At 42.5% G+C, this 18,990-nt stretch overlaps 1 protein-coding gene across 2 annotated transcripts; it reads left to right on the forward strand.

Annotated features, from left to right (window-relative positions):
- Positions 1-7,925: 7,925 nt before the first annotated feature.
- Positions 7,926-13,279, forward strand: si:ch1073-398f15.1 (cardiomyopathy-associated protein 5). 2 transcript variants are annotated; one of them, XM_029709760.1, is made up of 4 exons: positions 7,926-8,341; positions 9,069-9,442; positions 9,540-9,811; positions 9,938-13,279. In XM_029709760.1, the coding sequence occupies exons 1-4, from the start codon at positions 8,214-8,216 to the stop codon at positions 11,777-11,779; spliced, it is 2,616 nt and encodes an 871-aa protein (XP_029565620.1). In that variant the 5' UTR covers positions 7,926-8,213; the 3' UTR covers positions 11,780-13,279. The 2 variants fall into 2 exon arrangements, with proteins under 2 accessions (XP_029565620.1, XP_029565621.1); XM_029709761.1 differs by having other exon boundaries at positions 9,069-9,430.
- The last annotated feature ends 5,711 nt before the right edge of the window (positions 13,280-18,990 follow it).

Below are 18,990 nucleotides of genomic sequence, written 5' to 3' on the forward strand. Positions count from 1 at the left end.
GTTTGTCACACTACACAATGCCACAGATGTGTCCTGTTTTGAGGGAGCGTGCAATTGGCATGCTGAATGCAGAGATGTCCACCAGAGCTGTTGCCAGATAATTTAATGTTAATTTCTTTACTTTAAGTTGCCTCCAATGCTGTTTTTGAGAATTTGGCAGTACGTCCAACCAGCCTCACAAGCGCAGACCACATTTAACCACACCACCCCAGGACATCCACATCCAGCTTCTTCACCTGCAGGATCATCTGAGACCAGCCACCTGGACATCTGGTGAAACTGAGGAGTATTTCTGTCTATAATGAAGCCCTTTAGTGAGGAAAAACTCATTCTGATTGGTTGGGCCTGGCTCCCCAGTAGGTGGGCCTGGCTCCCAAGTGGGTGAGCGAATGCTGTGTGGCGCATCGGTCTAAGGCACTGCATCTCAGTGCACAAGGCGTCACTATAGTTCCTGGTTTGAATCCAGGCTGCATAACATCCGGATCTGATTGGGAGTCCCATAGGGCGGTGCACAATTGGCTCAGCGTAGTCCAGGTTTGGCCGGGGTAGGCATTCATTGAATTTGTTCTTAACTGACTTGCCTAGTTAAAACATTTTTTTAACTCCCAGGCCACCCATGGCTGTGCCCCTGCCCAGTCATGTGAAATCCATACATTAGGGCCTAATGCATTTATTTCTATTGACTGATTTCCTCATATGAACTGTAACTCAGTAAAATACTTGAAATTGTTGCATGTTGCATTTATAGTTTTGTTCAGTATAGTATTTCATAGAATTAGAACTTTATATTTATGATTCACCCAGAGGTCCACTTTATGGATAGCTGCTATATTACTACACTATTACTACTCTACTACTGTGCTTTTTTCTAATGGGAAACATTTATTTACCTTCTAGAAATTAAAAGCATACACAGAATGATAATGGATGTAGTGTACACATTGATTTGTTCAAGTTGCATTATTGTGCAACTGATGGTGGCCACCTTGTGGACATTGGATGACAGTGCCAAATGTGGCCGTTAATGGCGTCTACTGTTTTCAAAATCATTTTCCGGCCCTCCAACAAGTTTTCTTTTAAACAAGACAACAGAGACATATTTGCCTTTAGTTTTGATCAGGGCCCATATGTTAACGGTTTGTTCTATGCTTGAGATAGACGTGTTATAGACTAAATGATGAGGGGGATACAATGTATACTATTTTGCATGGAGGGGTATGCCATTCTCTCTTTGGCATCAAAGCAGATCCTTTTTACATGCACACTGCAGTATCAGATATGTTATCAGTATTTTCAGATACTATCTACTTCAAATGTATTCAACTCTTATCCTATGAAGTCCGGAGCCTGCTGTTTTTTTGTTCTACCTGATAATTACAGTAATTGCACCCACCTGGTGTTACATTTTTATTGAACCTTTATTTAACTAGGCAAGTCAGTGAAGAACAAATTCTTATTTACAATGACAGCCTACCCCGGCCAAACCCTAACCCGGACACAGCGCTGGGCCAATTGTGCGCTGCCCTATGGGACTCCCAATCACAGCCGGTTGTGATACAGCCTGGAATCGATCCAGGGTCTGTAGTGACGACTCTAGCACTGAGATGCAGTGCCTTACAATGCTGCACCACTCGAGAGCCCAAATCAGTCCCTGATTAGAGGGGAACAATGAAAACAATGCAGTGGAACTGGATTCCAGGTCCAGAGTTGAGTTTGAAGGCTCTACAGTGCATTCGGAAAGTATTCAGACTCCTTGATTTTTTCCACATTTTATGTTACAGCCTGATTCTAAAATAGATTTTTTTTAAATCCCCCTCATCAATTTACACACAATACCCCATAATGACAAAGCAAAAACAGTTTTTTAGAAATGTTTGAAAAATTATTACAAATAAAAAAATTGAAATATCACATCTACATAAGTGTTCAAGTCAAATCAAAGTTGATTTGTCACGTGCGCCGAATACAACAGGTGTGGACCTTACAGTGAAATGCTTATTTACAAGCCCTAACGAACAGTGCAATTTTTAAGTAAAAAATAGGTATAGATAAGTAAGGAAATAACACAACAGTAAAAAGAGAGTGAAAATAACATTAGCGAGGCTATATACAGTACCAAGGCTATAACAGTAGCGAGGCTATATACAGTAGCAAGGCTATAACAGTAGCGAGGCTATATACAGTAGCGAGGCTATAACAGTAGCGAGGCTATATACAGTAGCGAGGCTATAACAGTAGCGAGGCTATATACAGTAGCAAGGCTATAACAGTAGCGAGGCTATATACAGTAGCAAGGCTAAAACAGTAGCGAGGCTATATACAGTAGCAAGGCTATAACAGTAGCGAGGCTATATACAGTAGCAAGGCTATAACATTAGCGAGGCTATATACAGTACCAAGGCTATAACAGTAGCGAGGCTATATACAGTAGCAAGGCTATAACAGTAGCGAGGCTATATACAGTAGCGAGGCTATAACAGTAGCGAGGCTATATACAGTAGCGAGGCTATAACAGTAGCGAGGCTATATACAGTAGCAAGGCTAAACAGTAGCGAGGCTATATACAGTAGCGAGGCTATAACAGTAGCGAGGCTATATACAGTAGCAAGGCTATAACAGTAGCGAGGCTATATACAGTAGCGAGGCTATAACAGTAGCGAGGCTATATACAGTAGCGAGGTTATAACAGTAGCGAGGCTATATACAGCAGCAAGGCTATAACAGTAGCGAGGCTATATACAGTAGCAAGGCTATAACAGTAGCAAGGCTATAACAGTAGCGAGGCTATATACAGTAGCAAAGCTATAACAGTAGTGAGGCTATATACAGTAGCAAGGCTATAAAAGTAGTGAGGCTATATACAGTAGCAAGGCTATAACATTAGCGAGGCTATATACAGTAGCAAGTCTATAACAGTAGCGAGGCTATATACAGGCACCGGTTAGTTGGGCTAATTGAGGCAACATGTACATGTAGGTATAGTTAAAGTGACTATGCATATATGATAAACAGAGAGTAGCAGCAGCATAAAAGAGGGGTTGGCAGGTGGGGGGTGGCGGGACACAATCCAGATAGTCCGGGTAGACAATGTGCGGGGGCACCGGTTATTCGGACTAATTGAGGTACTATGTACAGTACATGTAGGTATAGTTAAAGTGACTATGCATAGATGATAAACAGAGAGTAGCAGCAGCATAAAAGAGGGGTTGGGGAGGGACACAATACAAATAGTATGGGTAGCCATTAGATTACCTGTTCAGGAATCTTATGGCTTGGGGGTAAAAGCTGTTGACCAGCCTTTTGGTCCTAGACTTGGCGCTCCGGTACCGCTTACCATGCGGTAGCAGAGAGAACAGTCTATGACTGGGGTGGCTGGGGTCTTTGACAATTTTTAGGGCCTTCCTCTGACACCGCCTGGTGTAGAGGTCCTGGATGGCAGGGAGCTTAGCCCCAGTGATGTACTGGCCCGTACGCACTACCCTCTGTAGTGCCTTGCGGTCGGAGACCGAGCAGTTGCCATACCAGGCAGTGATGAAACCAGTCAGGATGCTCTCGATGTTGCAGCTGTAGAACCTTTTGAGGATCTGAGGACCCAGGCCAAATCTTTTTAGTTTCCTGATGGGGAATAGGCTTTGTCGTGCCCTCTTAACGACTGTCTTGGTGTGTTTGGACCATTCTAGTTTGTTGGTGATGTGGACACCAAGGAACTTGAAGCTCTCAACCTGCTCCACTACAGCCCCGTCAATGAGAATGCGGGCGTGCTCGGTCCTCCTTTTCCTGTAGTCCACAATCATCTCCTTTGTTTTGATTACGTTGAGGGATAGGTTGTTATTCTGGCACCACCCGGCCAGGTCTCTGACCTAGGTTGTCTCGTCGTTGATCATCACTGTTGTGTCGTCTGCAAACTTAATGATGGTGTTGGAGTCGGGCCTGGCCACACAGTTGTGGGTGAATAGGGAGTACAGGAGGGAACTGAGCACGCACCCCTGAGGGGCTCCAGTGTTGAGGATCAGCGTGGCGGATGTGTTGCTACCTACCCTTACCACCTGGGGGCGGCCCGTCAGGAAGTCCAGGATCCAGTTGCAGAGGGAGGTGTTTAGTCCCAGGATCCTTAGCTTAGTGATGAGCTTTGAGGGCACTATGGTGTTGAACGCTGAGCCGTAGTCAATTCTCACGTAGGTGTTCCTTTTGTCCAGATGGGAAAGTGTGGAGTGCAATAGAGATTACATCATCTGTGGATCTGTTTGGGCGGTATGCAAAATGGAGTGGGTCTAGGGTTTCTGGGATAATGGTGTTAATGTGAGCCATTACCAGCCTTTCAAAGCACTTCATGGCTACAGACGTAAGTGCTACGGGTCTGTAGTCATTAGGGCAGGTTGCCTTAGTGTTCTTGGGCACAGGGACTATGGTGGTCTGCTTGAAACATGTTGGTAATACAGACTCAATCAGGGACATGTAGAAAATGTCAGTGAAGACCCTTTACTCAGTACTTTTTTGAAGCACCTTCGGCAGCGATTACATCCTCCAGTCTTCTTGGGTATGATGCTACAAGTTTGGCACACCTGTGTTTGGGGAGTTTTCCCATTCTTCTCTACAAATGCTCTCAAGGTCTGTCAGGATGGATTGGAGCGTCGCTGCACAGCTATTTTCAGATCTCTACAGAGATGTTCGATCGGGTTCACGTCTGGGCTCTGGCTGGCCTACTCAAGGACATTCAGAGACTTGTCCTGAAGCCAGTCCTGCGTTGTCTTGTCTGTGCGCTTAGGGTTGTTGTCCTGTTGTAAGGATCTCTCTGTACTTGGCTCTCTTCATCTTTCCCTCGATTCTGACTAGTCTCTCAGTTCCTGCCGCTGAAAAACATCCCCACAGCATGATGCTGCTATGGTCTGAGAGTCCTTTAGGTGCCTTTTGGAAAACTCCAAGCGGGCGGTCATGTGCCCTTTACTGAGGAGTGGCTTCTGTCTGGCCACTCTACCATTAAGGCCTGATTTTTGGAGTGCTGCAGAGATGGTTGTCCTTCTGGAAGGTCCTCCCATCTCCACAGAGGAACTCTGGAGCTCTGTAAGAGTGACCATCGGGTTCTTGGTCACCTCCCTGACCAAGGCCCTTCTCCCATGATTGCTCAGTTTGGCCAGGCGGCCAGCTCTAGGAAGAGTCTTGGTGGTTCCAAACGTCTTCCATTTAAGAATGATGGAGGCCACTGTGTTCTTGGGGACCTTCAATGCTACAGACATTTTTTGGTACCCTTCCCTAGATCTGTGCCTCAACAAAATCCTGTCTCGGAGCTCTACGGACAATTCCTTCGACCTCATGGCTTGGTTTTTGCTCTGACATGCACTGTCAACTGTGGGACTTTATATAGACAGGTGTGTGCCATTCCAAATCATGTCCAATCAATTGCATTTACCACAGGTGGACTCCAATCAAGTTGTAGAAACATCTCAAGGATGATCAATCGAAACAGGATGCACCTGAGCTAAATTTCGAGTCTCATAGCAAAGGGTCTGAATACTTATGTAAATAAGGTATTTCTGTTTTTTATTTTTTATAAATTAGCAAACATTTCTAAAACCTCTTTTTGCTTTGTCATTATGGGGTATTTGTGTGTAGATTGATGAGGGAAAAAATGAATTTAATCAATTTTAGAATAAGGCTGTAACATAACAAAATGTGGAAAAAGGGAAGGGTTCTGAATACTTTCCGAATGCACTGTAGATCTTATATAATACATTATCCAATATAATACAGGTGGAGTGTTGACGTGAGCTTTGAGGATAGCATGGCCATGGCGTGACTAACATAGTGTCAAAAACACAACTCAGCTCAGTAGGTGAAATCTTAAATGGTTGAATCTTTCAGTGTTAATGCTAATTATCAAACACTGTTATTACATTTTCCTGGGATGTTCATGGCTACACATAAATCACAGATATTGGGGGTGGTACTTCACTGAAACATAAGATCCTCATGCCCTGTCCCTCACATCTGATTTACCACCCGACAAGGGAGGGAGCAGGGAACATTGATATACACTGATCTTCCTAATATTGAGTTGCCCTGCCCACTCCACCAGGACATGGACTCTATAAGGTGTTGAAAGCGATCCACAGGATTTTACAAGTTACATCAATAAGGGATCATAGCTTTCACATGGATTCACCTGATCAGTCTATGTCCTGGAAAGGGCAGCTGTTCGTAGTGTTTTGTACACTCATTAAGTGTAGAATTAACACACAGCCAAGGTTTGGATGGCAGGGACATCACTACCGTCAGCACAGTGGAGTCACAGAATCCCCACCCTCCTCTCCTTATCTTCTCCTACTCCTCTCCTCCCCTCCTTTCCTATCCTTCCTCCCATCCTCTCCCCTTGATTATTCCACTGTTCCAAAACATGTTGACATAGCATTATATGGTTCTTCTGACTAGATAGATACCTCCTCTCCTCTTCTGTTTGCTCTCAGAAGAGTGAAAACCGATCTACTGTCACATGTCCTGAGAACGCTGTAGGACAGGCCAAAAGTGCCTGTCTGTTTTTAGCCTCCAACACCACCACACCTGCCTGATGGGTTCCATAACCCTCACCCCAGTTGGGGAAACCCTCACAGAATAGTTCACACTCGCTTTCCCTACATACCCTAAACTGGAGGCTCCTAGGCGACTGAGAATATTACAACCATAACCCACAGGGGTCTTAAAAGGGTAGGATGAAGTTATCAGTAGACACTGATCTAAGTTCAGTTTTGTGTTTCCTCCCCTAATTGTTAAAGGCCCAGTGCAGTCAAAATTCACGAACTTCTAATCAACCTGTTTGCATGAGCAGGAGTTTCGGCTTCGCTGGTGATATCACCAGGCGGTAAATTGGTTAATAGACCAATAACAAAGAGTTCCAATACAGCTAGTTTTAAGTTTTCTCCTCCCAACTCAGACCACTCCCAGACAGTCCTAGTAAAATTCTTTGCTTAAGAAATATTTTGGGGAAAAAAAAGCTAATATTAAAAATATTACAATAAGGTACTTAATTATTTCCCAAATGATTTTATATAAAAACATCTGCGTTGGGAAAGGGAGATACCTAGTCATTTTTACAACTGAATGCATTCAACTGAAATGTGTCTTACACATTTAACCCAACCCCTCTGAATCAGAGGTGCAGGGGGCTGCCTTTAATCAACATCCACAGCACCCAGGGAACAGTGGGTTAACTGCCTTGCACAGGGGTAGAACCACAGATCTTTACCTTGTCAGCTCTGGGATTTGATCCAGCAACCTTTTAGTTACTGACCCAACACTCTAACCACTAGGCTACCTGCCTTCACAGTTTGGATTTTAGGACAGTAATCTTTTCCTAGATCTGTTTGTACATTGTTAAGGGTTGGTGTAGGAGACTATACCTGAGAAAGACCCCCTGTCATGTGCTCCAACAGCAACCCCCACCCCTCTCCTTGAGTCTCATATTCCCTGCCCAGTATCTGTTTCACATTGCGAATGGAAGGACATTAGCAGATGACACTTTGACATTCAAGTCTCACCGAGACCAGAGAGAGACCCTGTAGGCAGAAAGATGATCCTAATTTTAATGTGAAATAAATGTATTGAATTTGATTGGCTTGCATGACTACAGGCCCGCTCTACTCTTGCACACTGAGAAGAGAAAGAGAGAGAGAGAGGCTCTGACCACTGGTGCTGTCCATGGTGCTGGACTTTGAGAAAATTGATTATAATAAACATGATACTCCCTTGTTAATTATGCACTGCCTAATGACATTCTACATGTGTCAATTCAATCCTTCTTATCTACCCTTGTTGTGTCAGACTGGCAGACAGCACCATGCCATTGGATAGAGGCTGGTGACAAGTATTATTTTTAGACCTGGCAAAAAAAACGTTTTTAAAAAAAGAGGTGGGCGTCTTTTCTGCTGATACTGCTGCAACTGTATATGACGTCTATAGGTAGCCTACACACCCTGGGTCAGGATACACTTTTCCCCACGAAAAATACTTTTACAGCTATAGCTATTGGTACTATACTTCAACATTAGTGTCAACTGTCAAGGGATGACACATTTTGAAACCCTGGATGCCGTTCTTTCTATTTCAAGATTACGCTGAGCACAAAATCTCTGAGCAAGTTCTCGAACTTGGAATGTCATCAACGTTGCTTTGCGGAGTGCCGATAAGAAGCCATTGAAAATAGATGAGAAGAACCTGCTACAATGGATACAATGGAAACGGTGGAATGTATCAGAATAGATCCAGATACTCTGACAATGTTAGAGGATGATGTGGACATCACTGAGGGAGTCTCCCAAATCAATGACGAGGTTGAGGATCTCCGCAACAGGTAGCAGCCTATATCCTACATAATTTCTGACATTCTGTACAGCCTACTAGAAGTGAAATCTGAGTCTTTTTCCAAAGTACACTACCGGTCAAAAGTTTTAGAACACCTACTCATTCAAGGGTTGTTCTTTATTTTTGCTATTTTCTACATTGTAGAATAATAGTGAAGACATCAAAGCTATGAAATAACACATATGGAATCATGTAGTAACCAAAAAAGTGTTAAACAAATCTAAATATATTTTATTCTTCAAATAGTCACCCTTTGCCTTGATGACAGCTTTGCACACTCTTGAATGAGTAGGTGTTCTAAAACTTTTGACCGGCAGTGTACATTCGCAAAAAACCTTAGCCCCTCCGTCGAGATCACATTAGTGTGGATGAATAGTTATGGCGATAATTAAATTATTTGATAAATGATTGAAAATGATTGCTGTCTCTGAGTATCCCACTTTGTCGAGATAAATCAGAGTACAATCCATAGAAATCATGTCTTGTTATGATTTCAGTAAGGTTTACTCCATACAAAAGGTCACATTCCTAGTGAGACAGACAGACAAACAGCCAGACAGACAGACCGAGGGGCAGGGGTAGAGGGATCGTCACATACATAAGGCTTTTATTTCAAGTCATTTTTTATTATAATTTCTTGATGTGCCTCGAAATGGTAAAATGTACATTTGCCCCAGTACCTCACTATGTTATCTGTATTATCGCGTCTCTTCCAGTTTGCGGTTGGCGGTTCAGGATGAGGCGGTGCGTCCCAAGATGCAGTGCTTAATGATGGACCCCTCCTTCTCCATGGTTACCGTGCAGGGCGAGGACAGCGGCATCCAATGGGAGACCAGCTCCAGCCGCTGCTCCACCCCTTGGGGTTCCGAAGCCGAACCCACCCCTACCGTCGCCTCGGAATTCTGCTTTCCCATTAATGAAAGGTCCGTTTCACCTGGATTAGGATCTGGAATGGCAGGTAAAATAACCTTTGTCATGGATGAGGCAATGATGGTGAGGAGGCCAAGGATGAAAATAAATTGTGGAGGAGGACGCAGGAGCCGGGCTGACAGACGGGGACGGACTCCTCTGCCCACAGGTGATGACTTAGGTGAGGTCACTGAAAGAAATTAGGTAATGTCTCAAACTCTGATATGCTCAAACTGTAATCTATTGAGACACATTTTTGCATATTTTTCCTTCCTCAGGTGAGTTGGTTGAGAAGCCAGAGCTAGTGGAGGTCTCCCTGCCCAATGTGAGGGCAGAGGGAGATGGGGAGGAGGAGGAAACGACAGATCCCAAAGAGGAGAAGAAGCAGAGTTTGTTCCGCCTGGTGTCAGAAGGCTCAGAGATCCTGAACATCGTGGTTCCTCCCAGGCTGGTGAGCATAGACGAGGAGGAGAGCCAAGTCATGGTGGACAACCTGTCTTACCTGGAGGAATCCACCTTCACCAAACCCAGTAACGAAATCATAGAAGAGGTGACAACCACAATTGAATTAGATCTGTAGACCTTACTCTGTGTATCCATCCATCCATTCAGTCATTCATTTATTTATTTGCCCATTCACTTGTTTGTTTATTCATTCACTGATCCATTCATTCAGGTGTTTGAGGAGGACAACGCACCATCAGTGGGGGGTGGAGATCAAATGGTGGAACACACTGAATCCTCCCATCTCACCAGGCCTGATCAGACTGATCCTCCTGGGGCTCCGGTGGCAAAGCAGCCCAGACGAGGAGCCACCAGCGACATGGACTACTTTGAGACATTTACACAGATGGATGAGCCTGCTCCAGGAGGCCCCACCATGATTGAAGAAGGACAGGAGGAGGAGGAAGCAGACTGTGGAGAAGAAAACCAGCAGGTGAGTGAGGAGCCGGAACAGCTCCAAGATGCCGCACCTGTGACCGAAGACCTGGGATGTTCCAACACAGGCGTTAGCGGAGAAGAAATCTCCAGTGACCATCTGGATGAGGTGTTCTACGGCGGTATGGACAATATGCCTTCAAAGAACTATCTGGAAGTAGAGGAGGGCGCAGTAGAAAAGTCACCCAAGTCCCCCCTGAAGGAGAGTGGATCGGTCCTCTTCGGCAGTGAGGAAACCGTCCTCACCCCCATCTTCCTCCCCTCGGGACCCCCCAAAATCATCAACCCCACTCTGCTAGAAGAGCCTACGGCCATGGCCTTCCTTTACACAGACCTGTATGAAGAGGCGGTGGGCAGCAGGGAAGGAGTGAAGGAGGAAGACACTGAGAGTATGACCTCCGAAAGGTCCTTCCACAGCAGACACTCAGACCGGGAGGACAGGGGGTACCTGGAGAAGTTTGTCCTGAAGGACGAGACTCCCATGGTGGAGCTGGAAGGGGAACTGGCAGTAGAGGAAGGCTTCAGAACTTGGGCACAGGAATTGTACACGCTGGAGAGCTTTCTCTCACAACCTGATGATGCAGAGACAGAAGGGGAGATCCAGGAGTTTGAGCATGACATGACAGATTTTTTCCGGACGAACGCCAGTTCCTCTCCATCTGATGACCGGTACATCCCATCACTGGATAAAGAAAAGAACCATGCAGAACCTGTGAAGGAGGACAAACATGTTAAGGCAGACAATATTTTAAAGATTGTGCAGGAAGCACCTCAGCCTCAAGTGGTTAAAGAAGGGAAAACCACAGAGGAGGAGAACAAGACTCAGGCCGTTGTCACAGATTTAAATGATCCACCACTTTCTGACCCAGAGTCTTTCTCTGAGAGGGCTGGTGGGTGGGGTGTCACTGAGCCACCCACAGACATGGACCTCTCATACAAACATGATGCTCCCACAGTGGAACTACAAACACTCCCACCTCTGAGTGACAGTGGAACAAATCAGGAAGCTCCAAAGCCAGTAGCCCCCCCTAGAAGGAAGCCAGCTGCACCTCACAAGAGCTCTTTGAAACTAGCGCCACTGGCTCGAGCCCAGACCCCAGTTGAGATCCTAGAGGAAGGAGGGGATAGAGGGAAGGAAGAGAGGGAGGAGGAGAAAGAGAAGGCTTCACCAGCTGAGACTGCTGATGAAGGAGAGGGGGATGGCGAGACAGGACAGAGGGAGGAGGAGAAAGATATGACAACACCAGTTGACGACTCATCCTCATTTTACCAATCCCAGATTACGCTGCTCTCAAGTATAGCTACTGAACCAGTAAAAGCAGAGGATAAAAAGACTGAATTAGCTGAAGGAAACACAGAACCACCTCAGGCTGAGGAGAATGACAGCCCCAAGCCAGAGGCAGACCCGGTATTGACAGGACAGGACAGTAAAACAGAACCAGCTAAAGGAGAGGCTGAACCAGCTGAGTCAGCCAAGCCAGAAGTTGAACCTACAACAGGACCTAGCCAGACCACTCCTTCCGTTCCTGCCCCAGTGAATGACCCAGCCAAAGTTGGCGGCGGATGCATAATCCTTTAGCCTTATTTAGGGGGAAAATACTGTCCTTTTTAGTCTTATTGGCTTTATGCTGCAGCAATTTGAAATTGAGAGGTCAAATGATGAATTGAAGTAAAAATGACTGAACTTCATCTTTTTTTCTCAACCTGGTCTCAGAGCATTTCGTATTATTCTGTACGTAAATCCGAAAGACTCCATTTAGTATGATATGTTATGGTTCATATGGTATGTACTAATTTGTGGATGATATGTTACGAATTACAATTTGTATTATATTTTATGAATTTGCAGAATGTACAGTATGTTACGAATTTTCAAACTGTATGATATGTAATGAATTCTAGCTAGGTGGCTAGTGGCTAACGTTAGCTAGCTGGCTAACATTAGGTAGGCTAGGGGTTAGGGTTAAGTGTAGAACTTCGGTTAAAGAGTTAATGTTAGGGTTAGGGGAAGGATTAGCATAAAGGGTTAAGGTTGGGGAAGGGTTAGCTAACATGCTAAGTAGTTGCAAAGTAGCTCAAAGTACCAAGTAATTGAAAAGTTGCTAATTAATTAAATGCTAAAGTTGTCTGTGATGTGAAATTGCAACCATTGGGTTGCTAGACGTTCACGCTATATGCCCACCCACCATCCCAACTAACCATCCTACTTTAATTTTTGCCTTAAGTAACCATCTGTCTTATGTAACCATACTAACATACAGTATTATACTAATTTTAGTGTCCTGGATTTACATTTACTATGTTACGTCTATCAGACCAGGCTGTTTTTTCTGGATATTTATTTTTATGCATACTTGTTTATTTGACCATTTTTAAACAGTAGCACAGTAGCACTTTTTGGTCTGTTTTCCCGGACCCAGCCTAAACACTTTCAATGGCGATTCTCTATTAAGCAGTCAGTCAGACTCATAGGTAATTGTTAGGTTATTACCATTTAACCATGTAATTTCTAAATAAATATCTGATCATTTCTGAACTGTAAAATAAAGTGCTACCCATTTCCTCTCCTTTTGTATCTAAGAGAGAGGAGTGTACCGTATAACCGCTGCTCCAGATCATCCAATCTCCTCTGTGTTGATGGATGGTGGCCAGCTGAAAAAAACGTGTGTGTGTGTGTGTCTGTATTCGTGTGTGTGTTAGAAATAGGAGGTATGAATCACAGAGGGGGAGGGGGGAATTGGAGAGGTGGGGTTTGTCAAATGAGTAGCCTCTTGTACACATTGATGACCTTATAGGAAGGGAGTGTGTGTGTGTGTTGTGAGAGGGGGGGAGGTCTTAAGTGCACCCCTTGCCTCCACTCACTGTAAAGGGTTATAAATAACCATCCTTGACACCGAGTCTCTGTAACCCTGTTCTCTTCTCAGATTGGTCTAGTGAGCCTCTGTAACCATCTTCTTGGATTGGCTCCCACTGCAAAGAACCTTGCAGCCTAAACACATAGTGTGATATGTACTGTATGTTCCGGTTTCTTATTCTACGTGAAGTATGGATGGAAATTAAATATAAGTTTACACGTTTATCCAAGTGTTCTCTGTGTGTCAGCTTGTTGTTGTGGATGATCTAACTGAAGACTGAAGCAGCTGCCAACTCAATCTGAGGAACTGAAGTAGATCTGCATACCTGCTCCCTTTCTTGTATTCATACAGTATTCCTCTTCATTCTCCTATTCATCATGTTTATGTACCCCTGTGAAGAGTTGATGTGCTTTTCACTGGTTTTCAAAGGGTTTTGCATTTTATTGTGTTATATGGGGCTATAGCAGAGATTTTGATAACAGATTCACTCCACCATCAATGTGTTTTATTTCATTTTTAGTTTCAGGTGAGATTGTAACATTTTGTTAACATTTTGTTGAAAGACTTTAGTGCCATCTACTGGCCAAATGGAAAATCGTACGGTCTTTCCCGCACCAGAACGGCAGGACACGGTAATGCACCAACTGTGCGGTTTATGCTAGCTACAACAAACAATGTCAAAATGATCTATATAGTAACATTTTATGAAAAAAAAGTAGATTTTTTTATCTTAATTTAGGTTAGGGTTAGGCATAAGGTTAGCAGTGTGGTTAACTTTAAGGTTAGGTTTAAAAATAAATTTTAAGAAAATACATTGAAGAAATAGGAGGGGCTTATGACTGTGGTAACTAGTGAAGACTAAACTACAGTTTAACACCAGGAAATTCCAAACGTCACGGCAGTAACATTTTCAGATCAAATGAAAACAAAACTACCAAATTAGTCGTTAATTTCTTAATTCTCGCTGGTAAATTTTATATCCACAAAAACACATATTTCAAATCTGTCCCCAATATATTTTTTACTTGAAATCCAATATTTAATAAAATATCTAGAATTAGTCAATAACAAAAATAATATATATATATACATATATATTCTTACAACTCTATTATAGGTTTGTACAACTGTAATCCCGGGACTTTATTGTATTTATTTTACTTTAGTTTATGAAACTCAGTTCTTGTTATTACATTTTTCTACTTTTAATATTATTTTATGTTTTTCAGAGAAAATATACATGCAGTGATGTCTTATGTTTTTTTGTTGTATTGTAATTTGAAATGTTATTATAATATATCTTTTTTTTTTTTTTACATTTTTATAGCAACATTATAGTCCTGGCAGCAGCATTAAGACTTATGGGTTTTGGATTTTGCCTTCAAAATAAAAGTCCATGGTAAAACGCTGTGTGGATGATACAAAATCCCCCCCAAAATTGCAGCTTTGCATAGTGCGTAATGTAAAAATGATGTACAAAATATATAATTACATGGGAGAAAATCTAAACTAAAGATAATTACTATATATAAGATAAATAATGTTATAAGGTGAAGCACATTGAAAAATGGTTGGAGCTTAGTATAGTAAATAACAATAATTCCCTGCTGGTAAAAAGTATATACAATAACAATTAAAAAAAGATATCTAATTATTTTGATTGTATGATTCTTGTTAATTTATTGGTGCTATTGTTCAAGGATTATATTTTGAAATGTAATGTTTAAAAAAGGTGTTACTGTATTTTTGTTCTATTGCACAAACAAACTGAACTGTAGAGGGAAAAGGATCGATTGTGTGTCCATAAAACCAGGGTCTAGTTTGAACAAAAAGCAAGGACATAGCACCTGTTACAGGACTTTTACTGGGGTCAAACATCTTAAAATGGAATGCCTGGACACTATACGGTACAAATATAGCACTGTACAGGCAAAATTATCGATAGTGTGTCCATAGAACCCGGGTCCAGTTTACTTACGAAAGTCCCTAGAATACAAATCAGGTGAGTTTGAAGAAAAAGCTAGATCATAGAAAGTGTTGCTGGAGATTTACTGTGGTCAAACAGCTTAAAAAGGGACGCCTAGACACTATAAGGAACAAATATTGCACTGTACAGGCAAAACGATTGATTGTGTGTCCATAAAAACAGGGTCCTGCCAACTCACTGGAGTCTACCTTTTCCTGGTGAGCACATAGCTATTTTATGAGGCAATAATATGTCACACAATCACAAAAACCAGAACCCACATCCCTGCTACTTTCAATCCAAAAACCCAAGTCCAAGATACAAACCTTTTGATGAATTGCGACCAGGGTTGGTTGAAAAAAGTGCTGTTGACCTCCGTGATAACCGTTGATAGACTACAGGCATAATTGGTGTGATACTAATTATGCCTGATCTTACTAGGATACTGCTTCAAAAAATAATATTTTAATTGTCTAGCAAAAATGCTTGACCTGATGCATGTTTTGGCAGTGTTGTGGCTTTACTTTCATTAATCTGATGACTGTTCTTTATCGAATCAAATAACTATGTTTAATTGTTACCCGATTAAATTAATCATGTAACAATTAACTCATTAGGAATTTGGGGCACCACGAGAGCGGTTGTTTAAAGCGTTACCATCTCCCGAATTAAACTCTAAAGGTCTTTAACTATCTCATTCAACAGTCAACGTATTAAATCATGACCTCTTATCATATCATCATTCTGAACAGTCGTAACCTTCTTGGATCTGCAAAAACCCCAGCCTTACTTATGATTCAGTACTACACAAATTGGTTTAATTATTTATTTTCTAGCTAACTAAATAATAACACAGAATAAACATACACACTTAATACATTAGAAAAAGGTCCCTAGCAGACTGACACAATATGGTGGCTTTTTACACAATGACATGGAGAGGGAGAGAGAGAGAGAAAAAAAGAAAGCGACTTATTGTTGATACATTTTAGAAACTATTCTCACAGTAATCATATACTTTGCACACAAAGTGAGAAATCATGAATGTATTTATGTGTGACTGCCTTCGTTTGCCGTTTATCTCTGTTGGAACCAGCCCTACTTAGGAAGGTTGTTGGCCTTTCAGCGGCACGCTTGTGTGGCTCTGATTGTCCGAAATGGGTCTCCACTTTCCCGTCTGCTACTGTTGTTCACTCAGGAAGATGCTCCTTGGAAGGTAGCCAGCCAGCCGTGTCGACAGTTCCCATTGGTGATGAGAGTAGTAGGATACGGTGATTTGAGAAGAGTAGTAGGATGGTCCCACTTAAATTCGCTTTTCTAGATATTTGACTTAGAACAGCTAATCAGCCGTACCAGTGATTGTCTGAAGATGAGCTTTTCGCTGCTTCTTCATGTTGATATTCAAGGTTCAAACCACTCTGGACATGAGCTGTAGCTCTACACGTCTCTCTGGTCTGGGAGGGGAGTTTATTTTCTTCACCTCGTGTTGAGGTTCAAAGTTCCAACCATTTCAAACGCCTTTCTGGTCTAATGTTAATTTCCATACCAGTCCTTTTATGCACTCTGGCCGAAGGGGACGGTTCCGTCAGTCTGACACGCTCTCTGACCTCACTTGGGGCGTGGCTACTTACTATGCACAGTTTATAGGAGATAGATTCTCTTATGGCTCCTAAAATCACATTCCTATCTTGACATACTTTTTCATTACTCATATACAATGTAGAGGATGGAGATTTGACAGATAAAGGGGATATACTTTCCAAGTTACAGTATTTCCTTTATAACCTTTTTAATGACATCACAAAATAATAACCAATATGATATTAGTTTTCTATAGATCTTCTCTGACCATTCCCCAAGTTTTTATTTTAGAACATTTGTTACAGTATTCATTTAAAAACTGTTAGAGTTTTGCCAGGAAAAGGTCTGTTAACTGAGAGAGAGTCTTCTTCTCCTTTAATTTACAACCGGGCGTGAGCTGTCAACCTGGCCCAGTTCCCTCCTCCCCCTCTCTGTGGGTGAAAGGGGGTCTAGTTGAGTTATTCATTGCAAACCTGATCTGACCCACTCAGATCCTCACAGGACAGTCATGACAGCAGGTAAGGCTGCCCTTGGGCTGATTTAAATGTGTAAAGTCTGCAGCCTGCTCATCATCATTAGGATAATTTAGTCCATTTACAGGTATGCCAGTAACGATACTGACAAAAAATATATATATATTTGTCTAGCCAAAACACTTGACCTGATGCATGTTTTGTCAGTGTGTTAATGTGTCAAGTCTGTATTGTCATTTAGATATAGTCCTGAATTTGTGAGTCAGCAGAGAGTTAAAGTGACTACAAAAGTGCAGAAGTATGATTTAGACTCAACATGAGTTCACTGACCTCATAGCCTCAGAGTAGGTGCCGTTACCGAGCCCAGCCTGGTCTCATAGACTAGATGTGACATAGTAAATGTACATCTAATACTCTAATTATATGATATGTTATGTTTGGTATGGTTACATAAGACAAATGGTTACTTAGTATGGCAGTTGGTTGGGGTGGATGGGTGGTCTTATAACGCGAACATCTAGCAACCCAAGGTTGGACAACTTTCGCTAATTAGAAACTTACTATCAAAACAATTAGACCAACCACAGCTGATTCCCATTGTAGCTGAACACCTACCCAGGTGTTAGTCTTTCAATTGCATTACCATCTATACAAAAGGGGACATCTTAGCAATAATGCTGTACTGTAATGTAAACATGGACTCAGCTAGAGATAGAGAAGTGGCTGACAGAGGAAGAAGAGTGGCTGGGAGAGGGAGACGAGTACGTACGCGTGGTGGAAGATGACAGAGGAAGATCAAGAGCTGTAGTCTCAGATGAGATTAGGGCTACTATAAATGATCATGTAATAAATTATGGTCTATCAATGAGAGAGGCTGGTCTGAGAGTGCAGCCAAATCTGCAACGCTCAACAGTGGCATCTATTGTGAGACATTTCTGGCAAAACAACAGGTAAGATGTGCATTCTGCAAGGGCATCTGACTGAACTGCACATTACAGAAGTAAATTGAGCAAAGCCTCCGAACCCATTTGTGTGTAATTGTTTTTGTATTTCTGCTTAGGACCCAACGGTTACCTCCCACAGGCGGGAGAGGTAGGATTTTCACTGCTGTGCAGGAAACTGCAATCATTGATATGGTCATCAGAAACAATGACGTAAAACTCACAGAGATTCAGGACAGAGTGTTGGAAGACAACATTAGATTTGGAAATATTCACAATGTAAGCATAACAACTATTTCTAGAGTCCTGAAACAACATCAAGTCAGGATGAAGCAGTTGTACACTGTCCCCTTTGAGAGGAACTCCGAACGAGTCAAGCAACTCAGGAACCAATATGTCCAGGTAAGATGACTATAATATACAGAACTGTCCCGGATCCCTCTGGAACTTTCACTGTGCACACCTGGCCCCTATTCCCACTGTTTGTATTTGGATATATGTGCCCTTTGTTTACCATGGTGCTGTTGATTATTGTTACAATGTCCGTTGGTGCGCGTGAGTACCTGTGCTGTGTGTTTTGGGCTTTCGTGCCCTTGTGGATTGCGCAGATGACTACGGGTCTCGTCCCGTGTGTTAATCATTGTGCGCATGTGTATTTATTTGAGGTACTCTTCACTCTTGTTTGGGTTTCAACCCTGTGTTTTGTATAGTGTTTGTTTGGTCTTCGTCCCCGTGCCTTTACACGGCACACTGTAATTTGGGGTATCATTTTTTTAAAACTATTACGCATTCCTGCGCCTGTCTTCCGAATCATTGTTACCAACGTGACACACTCTGACATAAAAAAACGACAAAACATATTGAAGCATATTGCATCATGTCTGATTCATTCACGTAACATATACTGCAGTGAATTCTAAACAGCAAAGACATTTTGGCAAAAAAAACATTGTTTTTAGTGTTAGAGTTTTTTA

This window comes from Salmo trutta, chromosome 23 (genome assembly GCF_901001165.1).
Source record: "Salmo trutta chromosome 23, fSalTru1.1, whole genome shotgun sequence".
Classification (NCBI taxonomy): Eukaryota; Metazoa; Chordata; class Actinopteri; order Salmoniformes; family Salmonidae; genus Salmo; species Salmo trutta.